The 19813-nt window shown below is 43.3% G+C and overlaps 2 protein-coding genes across 5 annotated transcripts in view; one reads left to right on the forward strand and one right to left on the reverse strand.

The window, feature by feature from the left end:
- Positions 1–8761, reverse strand: part of UROC1 (urocanate hydratase 1) — a 44004-nt gene extending 35243 nt beyond the window's left edge. Inside the window, exons 1-2 of one of the 2 annotated variants that reach the window (XR_012630213.1) lie at positions 8510–8640; positions 1745–1875 (exon numbers count right to left, since the gene is read on the reverse strand). Coding sequence is in view for 1 of the 2 variants with exons in the window: in XM_074878861.1 (XP_074734962.1) it covers positions 1745–1875; positions 8510–8635 (257 nt within the window). In the remaining variant the exon portion in view is untranslated. Of the gene's footprint in view, positions 1–1744; positions 1876–8509 lie in introns of both variants that reach the window. The other variant, XM_074878861.1, reaches the window with a different exon arrangement.
- Positions 8762–10766: 2005 nt separating this feature from the next.
- LOC141947613 (netrin-4-like) overlaps positions 10767–19813 on the forward strand; it is a 57991-nt gene continuing 48944 nt past the window's right edge. For 2 of the 3 annotated variants that reach the window (XM_074878862.1, XM_074878863.1), the window contains exons 1-2: positions 10767–12355; positions 19250–19791. In XM_074878862.1, the coding sequence (XP_074734963.1) occupies positions 12289–12355; positions 19250–19791 (609 nt within the window). In that variant the 5' untranslated portion in view covers positions 10767–12288. The remainder of the gene's footprint in view (positions 12356–19249; positions 19792–19813) is intronic. The other variant, XM_074878864.1, reaches the window with a different exon arrangement.

The raw sequence follows: 19813 nt of genomic DNA on the forward strand, positions 1-19813 counted from the left end.
TTTATTGGACCATAGATTTTCAGTGGCTGGACACTTGCTTTGTACAGGGAAGACTGTTACACTGAAAAGGTTAGGCTAAAGAGTGCCAACTACAAAAAAAAAAATTGGACATCCGCTGACCAGCTCATGAGCCAAGATCTGGAATGTATATTCTACAGATTTAGCAAATGGGCTCATATGCTCTTTATCGCAGCTTTTTACATCAGGATACTAAAACAAATGCCTTGTAGTCATTGCCAAACCAGGAGGGAAAGCATTTGAGTTTTTTCCACAATACTTTTTTATTAGTGTTTTCTGCTTTTCTAAGCTTGATGTGATAAAATAACAGGATTTCTGTGGAATGATATCAATTCATCAAGAGGAGATATTTCCACATACTATTGCTCAGAACATAAGAAATCCAAAGTTCAGATACCAGCTGAGCATGGGAACATGAATGTTAAATGGAACAGAACTAAGTTGGACTGTGCTCCCTGGGACATACAGAACAACAAAAAAACCCCCAAATACTACCAAACTAAAGAGAACAAAAGGCATTTTCTTAATCTGAGACTGTAAGAGTCTATTAGAAAGAGTGATCAGTGAAATGGTCACAAAGAAAAAAAATATTTGACGCTATCAAAGAGTCACTGATGCCAGTGATGGAAACAAGCTGGTGGACTGTCTCATCCAAGCCTGAGTGGAAAGTGTCCTCATCTGTAGTTTGAGACTATGGTCCTCTGAAGTCCAGCTCTGCAATATCTTTCAGACAGTCTTCCAGTTGTCATCCCCTTAGCTGAATCTTGCAAGAGCTGACCCCAGACCAGTATGGACAGCACAGAAAAATGGATGTCTGTGCAAATCAGAGTGCTTTCTAGTTGCTTGCTTTATTCAGATTTCTGTATAGACATTAACCAGGCCCCTGCTGGATGCAAAAAGGAATCAATCAGTCTAAAAAAAGCAGCTAGCCCCTGGCAGCCCTCTCTAAAACTGTTCTGCTTCACAAACATTAGCCCCATCAGCCCTAGAATGAAGTGATGCTCCAAGATCAACAGGCACAGCATATTACAAACCAGGGTCAGATACAGGTTCCAGTGATGGAAACATGTACTGTTGTCTGTCTTTTAAGCCCAGAAGGCCTTCTCTGTGAGACTGGGAAAAACGAGCCACTCATAGCAGGTCCCAACCCACCTACTCATCTGATCTTACCTCTGGGTTCAATTGAGACTTCACTTGCAGCATAAATTGCAAGTTTTCTATCCAGGTTGCAATCAGAGGTCTTTGAGTAACAACTGGCCCCTAGAAACTAAGACTTGCCATGGGGAAGAGCATTTGGGATCTCTGGGCATGGTAAAACCGGCACTACCAAGCACACAGCCTTGCACAATCCTTTCCCTGTGCTCAGTGGTGCTGAGCTTTCCAGCACCAAGACTGTCCCGGCCCTGTCACACACTGTCCCCCTGCTAGTCCCATGGGACTCTTATGAGGACAGAGAACAGATGAAAGCTGGAGATGAAAGATCACTGTTATGCAGCTTTAAAGAAGAGCATCCCAAAACATACAGTATCATTGGAAATGAAACCACCGTTATCTAACGGCACACAGATCATCCAGTTTATTCAGATGATGCACTTCATTAATATGACATTCCTTCTACAAGAGGTAAATTAGGACACAGCAATGCCACTATTTAAAGGTCAGTTCCATAGGTGAAAGCTGGTAAGCAAATGGCAATGAAATGCAATATAAACCATCCAGTCCTTACCTCATCTCAATATCTGGAAAGAATCTGTACATATAAATATGGCCATAGAGCCTGAGTTCTTCAGCAAATTCCAGTGCTAGCTTCTTTTGAATTTCAGGTGGGAAATAACGCAAGGCATTGCGCAAAGCCAGCTGCCAAAAAAAAACCAAAACCAACGACAAGAGAGACAAAAATCAAGGTAAAAGAGAAATGGAGGTAAGTGGGTGGCCCTGAACTTTAATCACACTCAGCTGGAAGCCTGCCTAAGCTATCACAAGGATGACATACTTTAAAAGGCCAAGCTCACGCCAGGGGAGCTCCATTCTTGCTTTCTGATTGAAGTGTTTCCACCTGCATCTTTCCTTGTAGATTTAGTTGCTGTACACAAGTAACCCTCCCCTTTCCACCCATCCAAATCTGTGTGGAGAGACCTTGGAGATTTGTTAAGACATGGACGGATTCCCTCTCACAATGCTAGGGGGCACTGAACTACCAAGGAAAACATTTTTTAGAAGTATTTAGACTGATATCCCGAACTCCTAGAGACACTGAAGACCCTACTGTACTTTCCATTCAAAAAAGGGATCTTGGCCCTGAGTTATGTGACATACTCCCAGATGATGTTATTGGGCTAAGTTTCATTAAAGATTCACTACATTTAGCATCCTAATGTATTACAGAGACTGGTGGTTTACATGATTTTATTGATGCTACATGTATCACTTCCAAATTAGCTGAAGTGATTACTAGGCACTGAATTAAATTCTGCAGATTATATTATGTGGCTCATACTCCCTATTGCCTTCAAAGACATTACCCATGGTTTGCAAAGTACAGTATGTCCTTTTGGATGAAAGAAACCATAAATAAATCACTATCCTTAGTAACAGTCTGTCAAGTCTTGTCTCTGTATTCCATGTTCCATTTGATTAAAACCATAATGAGAAGATTTTGTCATCTTTAAAAACCCAATGTCATGCAAAGATGCTAAAAGATCTTGTAAGTTCCCTGACAAACAGTGACACTATCCAAATTACTTTTAGTTGAAGAGATTCACAAATCATACGGAATTTCACATCTTCATTAGGCTGATTTTTAATGGCTGTCAAAAGGATAGAAAGGGATCAAGCTTGCTTCCAAATCTGGTAACAGTCTACAAAACAACCAGGAAAGCCCGGTTTTGGAGAGGGCTGAGTATAGCAAGGATACCTCATGTTTGTGACACCCGCCACTGGCACTTCAAAGAGCTATGCAAGCATTTTCTGCAGCTCACTGTAGTACAGGTATCTAGAACAGATAAATCCTGAAACGGTCTATAAAGTCCTCAGCTCAGTAACAAACCTCCTCATTCAACATGACTAGGGTCTGGCTCTTATGGCTAGAGCTCTCCACCCCCTTCATCTGAGCATGCTGGTCTCACATACCTTGGAGCACACTGAAATAACAATATCTCTAAGTCTAAAAAAGCCCCATACTAAGAGAGGTATTTGTTGGCATACTTGCTACTGAACAGGCATATGAGTCAGAGCCTTTCAGATCAGTGAAGCTGTATTAATTTACACCAGCTGAGGATCAGACCAGTAAAACCCTATAAATTAGATTTGTCATTCCACACAGAGAGTGACAAGGGGGAAAACCTATTTACCAGATGAGAAAATGCAAATTCCGTCTTCAAATACCACCTTATTGTTCTCCAGTTAGTTAAACAGTCATTTTTCAAGGCCATGTTCTTAATAAACACAAAAATCCCAGCTATATCCACACCATGACAAAATATGTGGGGATTTTCAAAGTCAATTTCAGAGGCAAGCAGCCATCACAGTGGCTTCCAGATCTAAGAAATGTCCAAAGAAAGAATATAATCACCTACAACCCTTACAACAACCAAATCAAGAGGAAAACATCACCACACGTGGCATTTTGGCTGCCTGTGAGAACTACAGAGAACTATCAGGATGAGTGTTTTGCTTCCAGTCTGGCAAGGATCACCTGGTTTTTGATCAATATATTATTTTTATTATAATGAAACTGATGGGCAAATATTTTTCTTCACCCTAAAAATACAAGCAAGCAAAATCTGTTTGGATTTTCAAATAAATTCGCTTAGACTGAGCCTCTATCCTATTAATGTCACACATTAGCAGAAGCCTGAATTTTGATGATGCAAACATTAATGAAACATGAACTTGGATGTTACATGAAGGGTGGGAAGGGCGCCTCGGTTGCACAGACAATAGAGATCTTATAAAAGAGGACTAAGACTGGGGCTTGTTTAGCTTAACTGAACAAAGGTGACATTTGATTGCTGTCTCACTGCAGGATAAATGTCAAAGCAGGAAGGAGCTTCAGGGAAATGCTGGAAGAGGAATAAATAGCTGTGAATTAGCCATAAAAAATGTAATCTTGAAATTAGAAGAATTTAAATGTAAGAGATTCTGAAACAGTCTCTCAATAGGAGAGCTGGGGTGCTTAAAATTGCTTAGATGGAGTCTGACTGCTTTATGACAGGGCAATTGCCATGTACATCAGGAAGAATTTTGCATATTCATTATTGAGTCATAAACTGAATAACCAGAGAAAGGCACTCAAGGAGCAAATTCAAATAGGCTGATCATCACGCTTTTGTAGAAAGGCAATAGGTCATTATTCCTTACATTTCATTAGAGCACCATATAAAAAATTATTCTAACCTTTAAGTAGGATTGATTTACCTGTAACTGGCACATTGCATTCTGAATATTAGAAATTGTGCATTTAATATTTAGGTGTTCTTCCTGTTCATAACTTCCACTGACAGAAGCTTACGCTGCACGTGCTCAGCACCTCTGAAAAAACAGGTCTGGAGTTCACTGGTGTCTTAAAAAAAATGATCAATTGCACTTATACTCTTGAGCCTGATGGGTTGCTTTAAAAACCTGCTCTGAATTTGCTGTTACCAATTCAGTTCAGCACAATGCAATGCAAGCATCGGATGCAAAGTCTTCCTCTTAGATCTGCCAGCTGGATCTAACATTTGATTCTTGTGTTTAAGATCTAGTCACCATTAGGGTGTCTTTTTTTTATTCACTGGCATTTATAGAGTAAAACATGATCCTGCTGCTATTTAATCAAGATTCAGACCTCTCAGTATCAACAAAATGTAGTCAAAAGAACCCATGAAATCCTGCTCCGATCAATCAGCTGTAAATATCTTTGTTGGGGGATTCTCTTGAGAAATCAAGTATACCAGCCTCTTTGTTAATTGGTGTTTGTTGAAGAGCCAGTGCCTCTTCAGAAGGAATGTCATTCATCTCCATTTTCTAACAAGATCATCAGGACTTCCAGTTTAAGAATCTTGAGGCACACAAACACTAAGATTTGCGGTCTCCCTGTTTACCGAGGGAAAGGGAAGCATGCGGAGAGGAAGTGACTAGCTTAACTCTACAACAGCTTCATTCTTAGTTTTGCCCCTTTTCCAGTGGAGATGCTGCTTGTCTCCCACCTGTCATCTTCCACCTGATGATAACCAGGTCTAGAATCTTTGGGGGTACTATTCTCTAAACAGCAACCATAAAAGCAAGATTGCAATTTCAGGTATTATTCTTCCTGATAGGTCCCAGTTTAGATCAGCCCAGCTGGGAAGTCAACATGGCAATTTCTGACTGGCCATTGCTATAAATGCCCTACAGGCTGTGGAAGTTTAACTGAGTTCTTCATCATCCAGATGTTCCAAAACAGGAACCAACAAGTTGGCCTTCCTAATCCACATATAAACTTTTAAAAGGGGTCTCATTTCTGGATTTGTAAAACAACCATTGAGGTCAAATGTCCTGCTTCTTCGCCAGAAAGTTGAACAAGAACTTCAGGTGCTATGCAACTTCACAGGCTCTGGTTTTCAGCTCTCTGCAGTAGGATGTCATGAAGCAGCAAGGCCTGGCTGCTCCTGAAGGGATAGGGAGCCAAGCAGAGTAACCCAGCCAGGAGAGGCACCTCACCAGCCAGCATCCAGCCTCATGGTAACCTGAGGGAGGTGAGCAGGGCAGCCTAGGGATGGCAGGCAGGTTCCACCAGGAGTCCACATCATCAGGCAGGAACATTGTCATGTGCAGGTCAGGGCCAAGCTAGAAGTGCAAGTCAGTATCAGGTTTGGTGATGCTTACCACAGAGAGATAGGGCCCAGAGATCACCAGGAAGGTTTATAGTGGCAAGTCAGCTCACAGCTTGGAGATGAGATGGGTGAGATCTATGGCTGGGACAAGCACATTGCCAACATAACTAAGATTGAAGTCCCAGGCCTGAGCTTAAATGGAGCCCCTAAGCCTGCGGACAGAAGGTGTGGGTGGAGATCTCAGGTGAGGCTCATCAAGGCCTATTACTGACCTCAGGGCCCTACGACAGAAACACAAGTGATACTGCAATCAGGTAACAGATGATCATGCTGGGGTGGCAGGAAGACCATAACAGGCTTGACTCTAAGATACATAAGGGAACTGCTGCATGGATGAAGGCATGCTATTTTCTTCTGATTCTGAGCAACACCGAGAAGCACACATTCTTCCCAAGTCGCTCCAGCTTTACTGGAATATCAATGAGTATTGAGCGTGCAACATCCTTGTTCTGCAAAGGACACACAACACATAAGATTTTAAGGGTAGTTGCTTTATAGCATATATACATTAAGATACAGATGCTGAGAAACTAGGGTTTCCTGAGCTGTGGGGGGAAAGAGAGAGGATGTGGCTGTTTCAGGCCTCAGGCAAAGAATGCCAAAGGAAGAGAACTCAGGAAACATATAAACAGAATCAGTTCTGAGAAATGGCTTGATTTATCCAGGAAGATTAAAGTCGGTATGAGAGGAAAAATTACATACCTCTTCAGCAAGCCCCAAAACACACAGAACTTTATAAATCTCACTTACAGGATTTCTATTATAACCACAAAAGGAGGCCCAAGAAAATAAAACATTGGCAGCGCTAAGGTTTATTATTGTAGAAAAGGGGCTAAAACTAGAATGAAGGCATATGAAGAGAGGGACAAATCCTGAGGAAATCAGCAGAGCATTATTAACTTCACTTCTGTCAAAACTTCCCCTGAATACTTCAATTAGAAAATGAACACAGTGGCATACGTAAAGACAAGCCTCACAATATGCTCAGCATTACACACTGTCAACAAAATCTGAAAGCCTGTCTTGAGACTTAAAAAACAACTTGTAGACAGACAACCTTTCCATCTACATGCTTTTCTAAGCATGGAACACCTCTTAAAAAAAAAAGAGATTTGACCTTTCAGATATAAAATAAATACCAGCTGAACCTCTAACTCTGTTTAAGGTGGAGAATTAAGAGTAAAATAAATCAGAAAGGAAGCTTTTAAATCTTTAACAGTCTAATAAAAAACCCAACTAGCATGACCTCTTATCACATGTAGGTAAGAAGGAGCGATGAGGGTAGGATGCTAGACAGTAGACTGGGGCCAGAAAATCAGTCTACTGCCATCTTCCTGCAACACTTAAAGGAGACAAGAAACTATTCGAGTTTCTATATAAGGAGTGAGAACTTTGGAGAAGAAGGAAAGAGTAAGGTTTGGCACCCTTTTGAGAGATACCATCTCCTCTCCTGCATCATGGACGCCCTCATGTTATAGCAGACTTCTCCTGGGGAAAAGTGATTTAGCAAAGGCAAGGAATAAAATGGAGATGATTGGCAATGTTCTGACATGCAGTGAAGCTAACTCCCCACTCCTTTATCTTCACAGCCATCACCACAGCCCCGTTTCACACACTTAGCAGCCACACTTCCATGTGTCTGAGCTGTCCCAGGCACAAACAGGATGCCTCAGCCATGAATGCTCCTGACATTGAAGTAAATCCTCTTTGGATATCTTACAGCTGTTCCTCTTTCTACCCTTTGACTAGGCTCTCCTCTGCTTGTAGAAGTGGACTTTGAAAGAATTTGGCTGCTGATGCCAGTGGGGAACTCCCACGAAGGCAAGGAAGTTGTGTGCAACTTGTGAAGTGAGGAAGGAACTCCCGTGTTCTGACCAGAATGTCACATTAGAAGTGATGTTACACGTGATGAAGCACAGACTTTCAAACTAAGGAACCCACCTCATCCTCTCCCACACAAATTTGTAAGGATCTCCACTCATTGACCATTATTTTCTGCTGCTGATTTTTTTAAATCTCTAACATGAAATAATGCAATGATTACTTTAGTGTGTACATAGACTATTCAAACAAAAAGAGACAGGAAAAGAATTACACAACTAAAGACAAATAATTAACTCAACTCCCTACAAACTTGCCTAAATTCCAGGACACTCAGACTACTGGTTAAAATAAATTATCTTTGGGTCTTTTATGGAAATATACAGTTGTGTAGCTTGTACTGTGATGCTGATGCATCACATTTGATAGTGATTGTATTTGAGGGGTTAGCTTTCACTCCCATACATATGCAATGTTTTTGCAACAGCATTCATAATTTCATCTCCAAGGAACAATGCTGGATTGACAGCCTTGAAGTCTAATGCCTCTTGTTTAGTCATTTAAAGTCATGGAAGCTGTTGTGCAGCACATGTTCCTCCTATCAACCTCCTTATCTCTGGGGAAGGAAGAAAGAAAGCAAGCAGAAGAGTTTCCAGTACTTTGTCCCATTACCCACTGAAATTGTAACACCAAGGAAATACATCTGCCACGATGTTAGGTGCACACTCAGAAAAGCATCTGAGGCAATCAGGTCTGCTGCCCCGAGCTGCATTTATCTGAAAGGAAGCGAAGTGAGGCCCCGTGAAACCCCATGTTACCTTTTTCTCCTGAGCAGTGAGATTAGGGGTTCTCACAGGTGCATGGGGTATTCCTTTCCTCCGACCTCTGTTCTCAGGCAAAGGGTAGAGAGGAAGGCCACGACAGATTTCCTTCAGGCTGGTCATAGCTGCTGAGGAAATATGAGGAGGAAAGGCAAGGCAAACTGGAGAGGTGCAAGGAACGGGGAAGGAAGGGTGCAGGCAAGCAAGAGGCTAAGCGGTTCAGGTGTACCACCACTCCGGGGTGATCTCCAAGAGGACAGGCTGTCCTCTGGCTTTTCCAAACAGGGCTGTCAAGCAGAGAGGGCAGGCGGCACAGGTGACACACCTCCCCCCTCTTTGCGGTGCCATTGGCTCTTCCCTCCTCCTCCAAAATGAATGATTCACAGTTTTGCTGTTTATTCTCTGGGTGCTTTGTCAGCTGGTGCTGTGCTAAGCCACTAGAGCAAACTCAGTCGCTTTCCAAATCATCTGATTCCCCCAATGTCCTAGTGAGTCATGGTCCAGAGCATGAACCTTGCCTGAGACCTCAAGGATTGTGCATTTACATTTCCATAGTTTAGGAACCAACTAAAGTTAATCACTGTTATTCATGTCACTGTTCAGCTAAGATGAGCATTCTCTGTTTGACACTTCTAGGTATGGGCTGTTCCTCAGATCTCATCAGTTCATCTTCTAGACAACAGCAGTTGTCAATGATAACAGCAAAATTTCTGCTCCTCTTAGCTCACAGGCATGAATGGCTTTTAGTAGTATTAAACTGGAAATGTACTCATTAGCACTGGTCTTGTTTTTTTCAAGACAGGCAATAATTGAGAGGAAGAATTAAGGCTTTCAGTTCTAAGTCACGTTTATACCTTACAGTCAACAACAACTAGAAAGTCTTACATTACTGCCATCCAGACATCTCAAGTAAATGAATATACTTAACTTTGATTTTCCACTTACAGTCCAACATGAACTTCGCTCTCTGTTTTGAGTTCTTGTTTAAATTATACAGGAGCTTCTTGACCTTTATTACATCCATGGAACTACAACTCTCAGCCAGGGAATTTTCTCAAGTGCCAGAGTTTAAGCCTGGTGAAATTAACTGGGAGAAATATTTCAGTTAGGAATGAGCCTAAAACCTAGGAATAAAAAAATACTGTATTTTCCCACAGGGCAGCAATCAACAAGCGATGACAACAAAGCACAATTATTAAATGACAGCATCTCATTAATGTCACATTGGCTTTAGCTCTAGGACATACTGCACATCCCCAGCTCCCACTGAAGATGCTCGAGTTGAAAGAACTCAGACCATCCCAGGGGAGCTGAGCACACGGCATACTCAAACCCTCGGAAGGATACTAACTCATTTATGGCAGGAGAATTTTGTTTTGTAATTATACAGTATTTTAGCTGCTTCCAAACAAAAGGCAAAGACAAAAAGGAGCGGAAAAAGCCTTCTTCATATTTGAAAATTATCTACTTGGTTTTCTTATTAAAAACATACAAAAAAGGAAGGTGAGGGTAAGGTCAGAAAATTCTACCCCAAAACCTAGCTAAATGACCCCGCCTCACATAAACATCCCAAAAGGAAATAAATCTTTCCTTCTTCTTCTTTGTGTGACCCACATTCTCCAAACCCCTCAAAGGTCTGATCCTGCGCACACACGGGCACAAGAATAACCTCGTCTACACTGGGACTCCCATCGGACCCGCTTCCCTCTGTGGCATCAGGCAGAAGTTAACGGCGTTATACTGCTGTGAAAGCTGAAGAGAGGGAGAATGAAGCGGGGGAGACGGGGGGGGGGGACGGGGGGGACGGGACGGGACAGAACGGAACTCACTCCCGGAATTAAAATTATTTCTAGGGCTTAGCACTTTCAGCCCCTGATCACTACATGCTGGAGCTTCTCTGTGTCCCTGGGAGCTTTGTGTTGGAGTTACCTGAGCAAAGCTGACTGCAGGGTCGTGCCCAGCGCTGGCTGGGGGGGGGGGGGGCGGAGCGGGGAGGGGCAGGTGTATCAGTGGTGTCAGAGCAGACACCCCAGTTTCTCTGAGAAACCCCATCTCTGTGATCATGGAAAGAACCCCAGTGCGTGTGCTCGTTTGTGCACCGTGTGAGCCGCACCTAAACCCCCCCAAATCCCCCTTCCCACCCCCGGGGCTGCCCGGTGTTGGGGGGGACCGTGGTGCCCCCGGGGGTGCCGGGCCGTGTCCCCGGGGCCGGGCAGGTGTCATGAGCCGGGCGGGCTGGCAGAGGGTGCTGCAGGGACGGCCGGCACCGGGCGGGCTGCTCGGGCTGCCCCCGCCCCGCACCACCACCACCCCCCCCCCGCGCACCCCTCCGCACCCCCCCGCACCCATCAGCGCACACAGGCGCGCACCGGCTCCTGGAGGAGAAGATGCGGCTGGGAAACAACGGCAGCATCTGAGAGCAACGAGGAGCAGCCCAAGCGAGGAGGAGGTGCGGAACCGACCCATCCTCCTCCTCCTCCTCCACCCTAACACAAAAAAAAAAAAAAAAAAAAAAAAAAAAGCACATATAAAGAGCAGGAAGAAGATCACATGTTATAATAATCCCCTTTGCAGCCAGACAGGACCAGAGAGGAGAACTGCCCAGTTAGGACTGAGAGATGTGCTAGAGGCTCAAAGGGAGGCAGAGACAAAACTTGGAGAGAACTAACCAGCCCTCGGGAGGGAAGGGACCCCCCAGCCCTGCGCCTCGCTGTAGCAGGAGGGAGGAAGCATCGTCCAGCCCCCCCCCCCCCCCCCCTTTTTCCCCTCTCGCCTGGGCGCTGCACCCCCACCCCCGGAGCGCAGCCCCGGCCCGAGCCTCCCCCCCTCCCCCCCCCCACCCCTCCCGCCGCCCCTCCCCGGGAACCGCAGCCCCCGCATCGCGGCCAGAAGCCGCGGTCCAGCAGCAGAGACGGCAAAGGATTGCCCGGGCACCGGCACCGGCGAGCTGGCGTTGGGTTTGTTTTTTACTCTTATCCCCATTAGGCACTCGCTGTGTGAAGCAAAGCCCTTGGAGGTGGGGGAGAAGTGGCTTCCGTGACAGCGGAGGGAGGAGGGAAATAAAATAAAATAACCCAAACCAAAATCCAAAGAGAGAAGAGCCAAGGAAGCACTTGCTTCTCATCATCTCTCAGGGAGAAAAGCCAACTCTGTTCTTCTTATGACCCTCTGCTGCAGGGAGCAAAGGGAAGGCAGGTACTGGGGTAGACCTAACAAAGCAGGGTTCCCGCTGCCCGGACCCCATCGCTCCCCCGGGTAGCAGGAGGCTTGCGGGGAGGTGCGAGGGGGGATAGGGAAGGTTGTCAGGGGGAAGCCAGGCAAAGCTTCCCCAAAGCTCCACGAAGCTCCACCAAAAGCGAGGAGCAGAAATGAAAGTTTCAAAATAGCATCCAAACGACCGCAAAGGACCGGACGGAACAGAGCTCTCGGCGTCGCATCAGTCCTCGATGGTGCATTCGAGGGGCTGCATCAGGGATGTGAATGTTCCCGGGCCGCTGCATGGAGAGGGGTAAAGACACAGAAAATCTTTGTTATTTATTTATTTATTGGAAGCAATGTACGGGTGACACCCAGAAGGCATCTGAGCCCTGAAAAAAAACCCACCTCTGGACCCAAACGAGAACAAGAAGAATGAGACAGCAGCCTTGACCCCTACACTGAGAGGAAGGTGAGCAGAAAGAAAGAAAGAAAATACAGAAAAGCCATGCAAGCACCAAACCTGTAGATTACTGCAGCTCTTTTTTGCTTCATTGAGGACAGATATTTTACTGACAGCCATGCAGCATAAAGGCATCATGCTGATTGTGCTCTTGGAATATTTTATTTCTGGCCATGGGGAAGCAGGTAAGCAAAATAAATCAATATTGCCATTCATGAAACAATTTATCCTAAGTTTACCAAGGGGAAAGGGGATAGAAATCAGGTCTGTGTTAAAAAAAAAAAAGTATGACACCATCATTTAGATTGAATTTTTATAAGGAATCTGGGTTAGTCAATATATATAAATGCTTCTTATTCTCTGCAACACACAGCTTTATAGCTCAGCCTCCTCCCAAAGACTTATAACAGCATGTACAGTTTCATACATCCTTAAAAGAAAAAAGTGTATTATTTTTCTGAATGAAAGAAAAGTAAGAGAGGAAGAAAGAGGTAGATGGATTGAGATATGCTGGATATTTGTTTTGAGGATGAAACACTGCCATCCTAGGCAGGACAAGAGGGAAATAACAGTATCCTTGGACAGCATCGCTGTAGAAATTTGAGTTATTCTCTGTTAACTTCATTTTGCATCATTAAAAGTCAGGGATGCTGTTTAGGAATTATTATGTATCCAAGACAGTCCATTCACTCAGTGTGTTCCCTGATTTAATAGTTAACATGCAGCAGACAAGATTAAATTAGCATTAGAGAGAAAATGGATTGGGACAGAAAGAGAAGTTGATTAGTTGTGTGTGTGTATATGTGGGTGTATAAATAAATAAGTATAAGTAAATAATGATACGGCTGTAACGGTATTTACATAGGGTCCTAAAAATACCTGGATTATGATGGAGACAAATTCCTTAAGGGAAAGGAAGCAAAGCATTAGATTATTTTCTTCTTGCTGTGGTTTAATACATCTTTAAGGTTAAAAGGGATGAATTATGAAGATCAGGTCAGAAAAATAAAAATAAGTATTGATAAAACAACAAGACATCCTTGATGACTTTTCCTTTGAGATACTGGCTTCGGGTGTCTTTCTGTACAGGAAAGCATACCAGTGGTTTAAATTTCACCTGTGTGCTCAGAGTATTAGGACAGGAACAACACTCTACATGCAGTGATTTAAAAGCGATTGAAGTGTTCAGCCACCCTGCAAGCCCCAGTAAAGTCAAAGGCAGATCAGGTGGCTTCAGCTCAGATTATTCCCCAGCTAGGTCATTTCTGATAACATAGACATCAGATTTCCATAATGGAATTATTTTCTTAATTTTTTTTCTTAAATTTTCTAAATTATTTTCTTAAAAACTGAAAACAGCTCCTGAATTTACAATCCTATCATATTATCCAGTGACACATTGGGGAAAAAGGCTGGTTATCACAACGTTCCAGGGAATGAGTGGAGGGAGGACATGGTACCTTAGTCCTCTTAGTATCTTATTTTGGGCATTCACTAGTTTCCCAGCATAGGACTCTCCCTACAGGATACGTATGTTGATACATAGCACAGAAAGGTTACAGAGATGTCTTATAAAGTTGCTGATACCGTTGTGGAAAACAGCCTATAATAAACTAGCTTAGATTTGCTCTGCATCCAATTCACAAAGTGAAAATGAATCTTCAAGGAAATGCAGCCCACAGCTGACTGCTTGGAAAGTGAATTTGAGGGGAGGCAGCATGTTCTGTATGGAGCTAAACACAGAATAATGGTGTAGGACATAGTGAATAACAGCAAAATAATTGGATAATGAAGGTGATGATGCCAAGGATTCAATTTCACTTCAAATAAATATACTCTGCTTGGTCAAAAGGTTGCACAAATCATAAGCCTGTGAAAGCACAAGGGTTACCTGTTTGTTTGTTTATTTATTTATTTATTTTAGAAGCAATATAAAAATCCTGAATTAACCTTGAATCTTTACAGGTCCTGTTACAGGCAGGCTCAGTACTGCTCAGCCTAAGGTTAGTTCAGACAGTGTTTAGCCCATCTGTGTAAAATGATTTAGAAGTCTCAGCCTTTTCCTGAGCAGAGAGGTGTACAGGGAAGTTTGGTTTTGACATACTTTACTAGCCTATACAGTAAATTCCCTTTTCAGCCCTATAGTTGGTCCCTTCTGGTCAGAAGTGAAACAAATTGATGGGGCAGTTGTGTGGGGAGTACATGGAGTACAATATTTGTGGGGAGTACAGTATTTGCCTTCTGCAACCTGTGCAGAGAAGACAGTCAGGGTTGTCAAGATTGGCTCCTTAGATCTTTAAATATAATACCAAGGGAAAAATAAAAAACCACCTTAGTGGTTTGGGTGGAGGAGTCACCTAGGTTTTATATTATGAGATGCGACACTTGGGTGATCCTTCCCCTAGCCTTATGCAGGCGGAGGGCATTATTCCCCTCAAATAAACTCGCAGTGGTCTCAAAACTCTTGCATATTGGGACAGTTAAGGGGACAGACAACAACTTGGGCTGTTGCTTCCATGCTGGCCAGCCCAGGCCGGCCCAGGGCTCCCCAGGGGAGCGGTGCCTGGGCCAGGTCTCCTCCCGATGGCCATGGCCGCCCTCCAAAAGGGGGCGTGGTGTGGCCAAAAATGGCCATTTTCTAGCACCAAGCTTAAAAATCAATTTGCAGGACCTGATCATCAGCAGGGTTTGGTTTCCTCTGGTCTGGGGTTATTCAGTTTGTCTGCAGATCAACTGTAGGTGTTGGAGCCCAGCCTTGTTCCAGGAGGGATGTGGGCAGGCAGACTGTGACTGGCCACAACGGAATATTGCCCAGATCTGGGATTTTATTCTTCTTTTGTCCGTGCCTCAGGTCATGGAGGCAGCTTGGTTTCGTAGCACATTCAGAACTTCACCTTTGGGGTGCTTATGAAGGCTGGCTCATTAGCTCCAGTTGTGAGGGCTATTTTCATGCAGAAATACATTGGGCTACTCATAAATGGATGAAGACTTGCCAAACTTACTGCATGTCGGCCCCAGACACACCAAAGGGTTGTATAGCACTGCTGCTGCAACCAGCATTAAGGGGTAAAGTTCTAGGTCTGATTAATAAAAACTTGAGCAACTCATGTCCCCCAGGTGCTTAGCTCTAAAAGAACATTTTAAAGTTTTCAGTTATTAAGAAAAAAGTTAAACAGATATAGAAGAAGTGAAATCCAGGTTGGACATAGATGCTGAAACTGCTCCACCAAAACCAGCAGAAGATGCCCAAAGGTTTTAGTGTTTACGTGTTGCTCAGAACTGTGAAATTCGCTCTCCTGTCTCACTGTAGGAAACTTGAACACACAAAATCATGAATTTGCATATGGAAAATAAATAAAAATTCAATTCAAATCACTCCAAAAATATTAGGCATCTTTCCAGTCACATCAGCAGGCTTTGACTGAGTTGCCATATGACCTTTCTTCTGTCAGGTATCCAGTGGAGGGTGAAAAAAACCCTAAAAAAAATGGAACCTGATTTTCGTAAATGTCTACAGTGTTCTGTTGCATTACAAGGCCCTGAAGTAAGAGATCTCTGTTTGGAATGGTGTCCCAGGAATATCAATAGTATGACCTCCCTTGAACTGTATGATTCCCTAATCATCGGATAACGCCATTGTTATAACACGTGTCAGGCATGTGCCATTGACCTGCCACTTTGTGGCACAGCTCTGAGGGACCAGAAAACAAACAAATAAATTAATCATACCATTTATGGAGCCAAGCCATCCTCCATGGAGTAAAAGCTAATCAACTTCAATAACATGCAGTGCCCATGCGCAATCAAACTGCTTAGTTCTTTATGAATTATTCAATTAGTCCTCCTGGCAGTTGGGGTAAGTTGTATGTTCGCCTGGCTGCTGTTTCTCTTCTGCAGCAGGCCCACCTCACTGACAAGATTCAACATTTCATGTTGTTTCCACAGAATCAGTGAGTGATGGACAGGCTGTTCTATCCTTGTGGCCAAGCAGTGTTCTGCCAATTGATTTCTTTAAATACAAAGCTTTTAATCGACTGCAGATTTTGTTTCCCAACCTTTCTCCTTCTCTCAAACTCCCTTCTGCTAATTTGCACTTTGTTCTTCTCCCATTTTCCTAATGACACAGCAGTTCAGACAGGAACTGTTTATTGATGTTGCTGCATTAGCAGGCAGAGCAGATAAACCTTCTTGTGACTGTCGTTCAGGAGAACAACTGTGTTTTTCTTCCTCTTCCAGGTTCAGATAAAAACAGCTGAAAAACTCAATACAAGACTAATAGCCCATTTATGGGAAATGCCAAAAGCAGTCATTCCCTTTCAAAAATGTTTCCTTTTTTACTTTTTCAAAGTCTGCAAAGCTTTCCCTATGTAACTCCTTAAATTTAGAACTCCAGCATCCCATTTCCTCTATGAAAGCTTTAGTGGTGTGATCCATCAATAGAGATGGACTTTCTTTTAATTACATCGTATATTTATCCATAATCCAATAGCATTTGTAACATGAACCCATTCTTAATCAAACCTGACTCTTAGTCACAGCTAATGCTTGTTCAAAGCTCAGTTGTAAGACCAGTCCCACGTAAATTCTCTGGAGGCAAAGATGAGACCTTCCTGCAGCACCGGGCAAAATCAGTCAATATCCAATTTAAACACAGTGCTTTCCTTATTTTCAGTAGTTTTTACCAAACAGCTTGGACATGAGCATGAACTTAAATTCCACTTGCAAAGACATTCTTGAAGCATGCAGTTCTAGCTCATTATATTTTTGCTGACCTGCAAGGATAGATTTATCTTTATTTCAAGAATTCTTCATGACTCGGTGAAATTCAACCTTCAGAGCAGACAAAAATTTGGCATTTCAGATGCTCTTCAAAAAGGAGGAAGCTCTAAACAACTTTATCGGAAACCTGAGTCCTTTCTCAGGACAAAAAGACTCATAGAAATTGCAAGGAACCTCCCAGATAAAATCTCTGAAGGTCCTGGTGTTCCCCTGTAACTGTATTAAGCTCAGATGGAATAAGAAGTTCATAATCAGAAAGAAAATACATTGAGATGGTCATCAAGCAGTCAGGATGGTGTGAGGGCTTGGTGGAGGATCTCCAGTAGTGCTAAGAATCACCTGCTCAGTTGAAGTTGAGGAGCAAAGAACAGACCTGATAGCCAAACATCCCCATCTTCCCTCCTTTCTTCTCCAGCTAACTTCTGCAACTCTCCTCTCTCATGAAAATCCACCCCTGTGCTGGCACATGGAGTAGTGGTGGGGCTGAGGAGGGGCAGCTTTCATTCCTTTGAGCCAAGGACTGTCAGGTGCACATGTAATTCGGGGACTGCTGCCCTCTAAGCTCTGCCAGTCTCCTAGGACTTCACTGGGATACTAAAAAGAAATCTTGGACAGCCCCTTCCAGCCACTGGTGAAAGACAACCTCCACCAGGAGGAAACCCACTGTGTCTCCAGACATTCCCTCTTTCCCTGAGGCTGCTGCTTAAAATGTCTGTTAGGCACACACACATTAATTCCAAGTTCCTTTGAAGGTGGCATCCACCTGTGTCTAAGAGTAGTGAAGATCATTTTTGGATGATCTACTCCCTTGCTATCTGAAGCTTAAGATTCCCTTATGCTGTATGTAAGCTAAAAAGGCACACACCATCGGTCAATGGGATTCAGTGGACATACAGCAACTTTGTTTTGCCTCCTAATCCTGGGAAGAAAAATGCATGAGGTGTTTTCCAAGACAATGTCCATCTCTGACCATTCTCTTCTGGCTTGTGCAGAAATGTGACTAAGGAATTAAGGACAGAAGCAACTCAGAGGCAAAACTGTGCATGCTGGACACATTTTTTCACCTTAAATATTCCCTTAGGAAAGAGGGACATTGGTTTCACCCAACTACATTTATGATTTGAGTATTTTTATAAGTCTGAATCAGAAAGTATTTTCTTTGACCTAACTTGATTTTAAAACCGATTTTGCCTGAGGAAAGGCTGAATATAAACCAAGTAGAGATTTTAAAATTTGACCTAGAATGTTGAACTAATAGCTGACCTTTGAACTGCTCCTAGATTACCCAGGGTTTATGGTCATCCTATGTTTCATTGGAAGGGTCATTTCCTGTAGGACTTACATCGAGTCATCTGACTTGTGACCTCTTGGATTAGATTTATGACCTTGCAAGGTCAGTCTTTAACTCCTTCTAGACTGTTAAATTGAAAAGAGAACATCGTATGTCATTAGAAAAGCAGCTTTCTCCAATATGTTGATAAGGTTTGGGGACTGACCTTTACTTCCAGTGACAGAAGACACTACTGATGACTTTGTAGTTATCCCTACCTCTTCTTAATTTAGAAATAAGTAGATATATACATTGAAGATACCAAAATTTTGCCAGTATTTGCAAACTTGGCAAACAGAATATAGTCACCTACTTCCATGTTGAGGTATTTAAACAAAAGAGAGACTTGATTTTCAGCTCTGCTAAGTATTAACAACTTCAGCTGATCTCAATAGGAACAGTAGAAACTCAACACCCCTCAAAATTATGCCAGTAACACATAACTGTAAAACTATAGAAATACATGCTTTCTTTATGTGTTTGTATGTGTAATTAGTGTCTGTAATTTCTTGGGCAGGAATCATCTCTTTTCTTAATGTATCTACAGTGTATAATACAGTTTGACTTTGCTTTCTGATAACAATGAAAATAAATGCATTGAATAGATTCAGGCCTTAGATACAGAGCTTTACTAGAGTGAAAGTAAGAAAACACAGCTTTTCTGTCGTTAAACACAAAATTCAATAGACCAACGCAATTGTATTTTCAACAGAAATCAAAGTTAAGTGCCATAAGCATGGGTCATCTAAAGACCTCAGTTTCTGAGTTAGGCGCCAAAACCAAGAACTAGATTTATTGAGCAACTCCCTCCAAACTTTGTGTGAAAAGACAAAGTAGGTGTCCTTAGAAGGAATCCTTTTGGATGTCAATCCCCAGATGGGGACTCCAAACATTTGCATGGTCACCTGTGTTACAGCCTGAGAAGTATTTGAGAAACTCTACTGAGTCGTGGTTTTTGTCTGTCTTTCAGACCCCGTGAGGCTACGAGCCTTTCGCTGTAACGGCCGTTCTTGCAACCCTCCGGTGGGAAACCTTGCAACAGGGAGGATACCGATCACTCTCACCACGTGTGGCCAGAACAGTACAGAACTGTACTGCTCCTACCCAGACCAGAATCTCCTCCATCAGGGCTCCCATGGCTGTGGGCAGCCTCGCTGCACCAAATGCAATGCCAACCAGCCTGATAACTCCCATCTCCCGGCCGACATGACAGATGATTTCTTTGCAAACCCCATCTCCTGGTGGCAGTCTGCCCAAGGGGTACACAGGGAAGAAATCAGACTGGACTTTGAAACAGAATTCTACCTGACCCATGTCATCGCTGTGTTCAAGTCACCTCGCCCCGCTGCGATGGTGTTGGAAAGATCCCAGGACTATGGGCAGACCTGGAGGCCCTACAAATATTTCTCTGTCAACTGTACAGCGACTTTTGGGCTCCAGGATGATCTCATTGAGGAGGGCTCCATGTGCACTTCCAGGTATTCAGATGCAGTGCCCTGCACCAGAGGAGAGGTAAGCAATAACTGAGGTTTGG

The sequence above is a fragment of the Strix uralensis genome, chromosome 10, assembly GCF_047716275.1.
Source record: "Strix uralensis isolate ZFMK-TIS-50842 chromosome 10, bStrUra1, whole genome shotgun sequence".
Classification (NCBI taxonomy): domain Eukaryota; kingdom Metazoa; phylum Chordata; class Aves; order Strigiformes; family Strigidae; genus Strix; species Strix uralensis.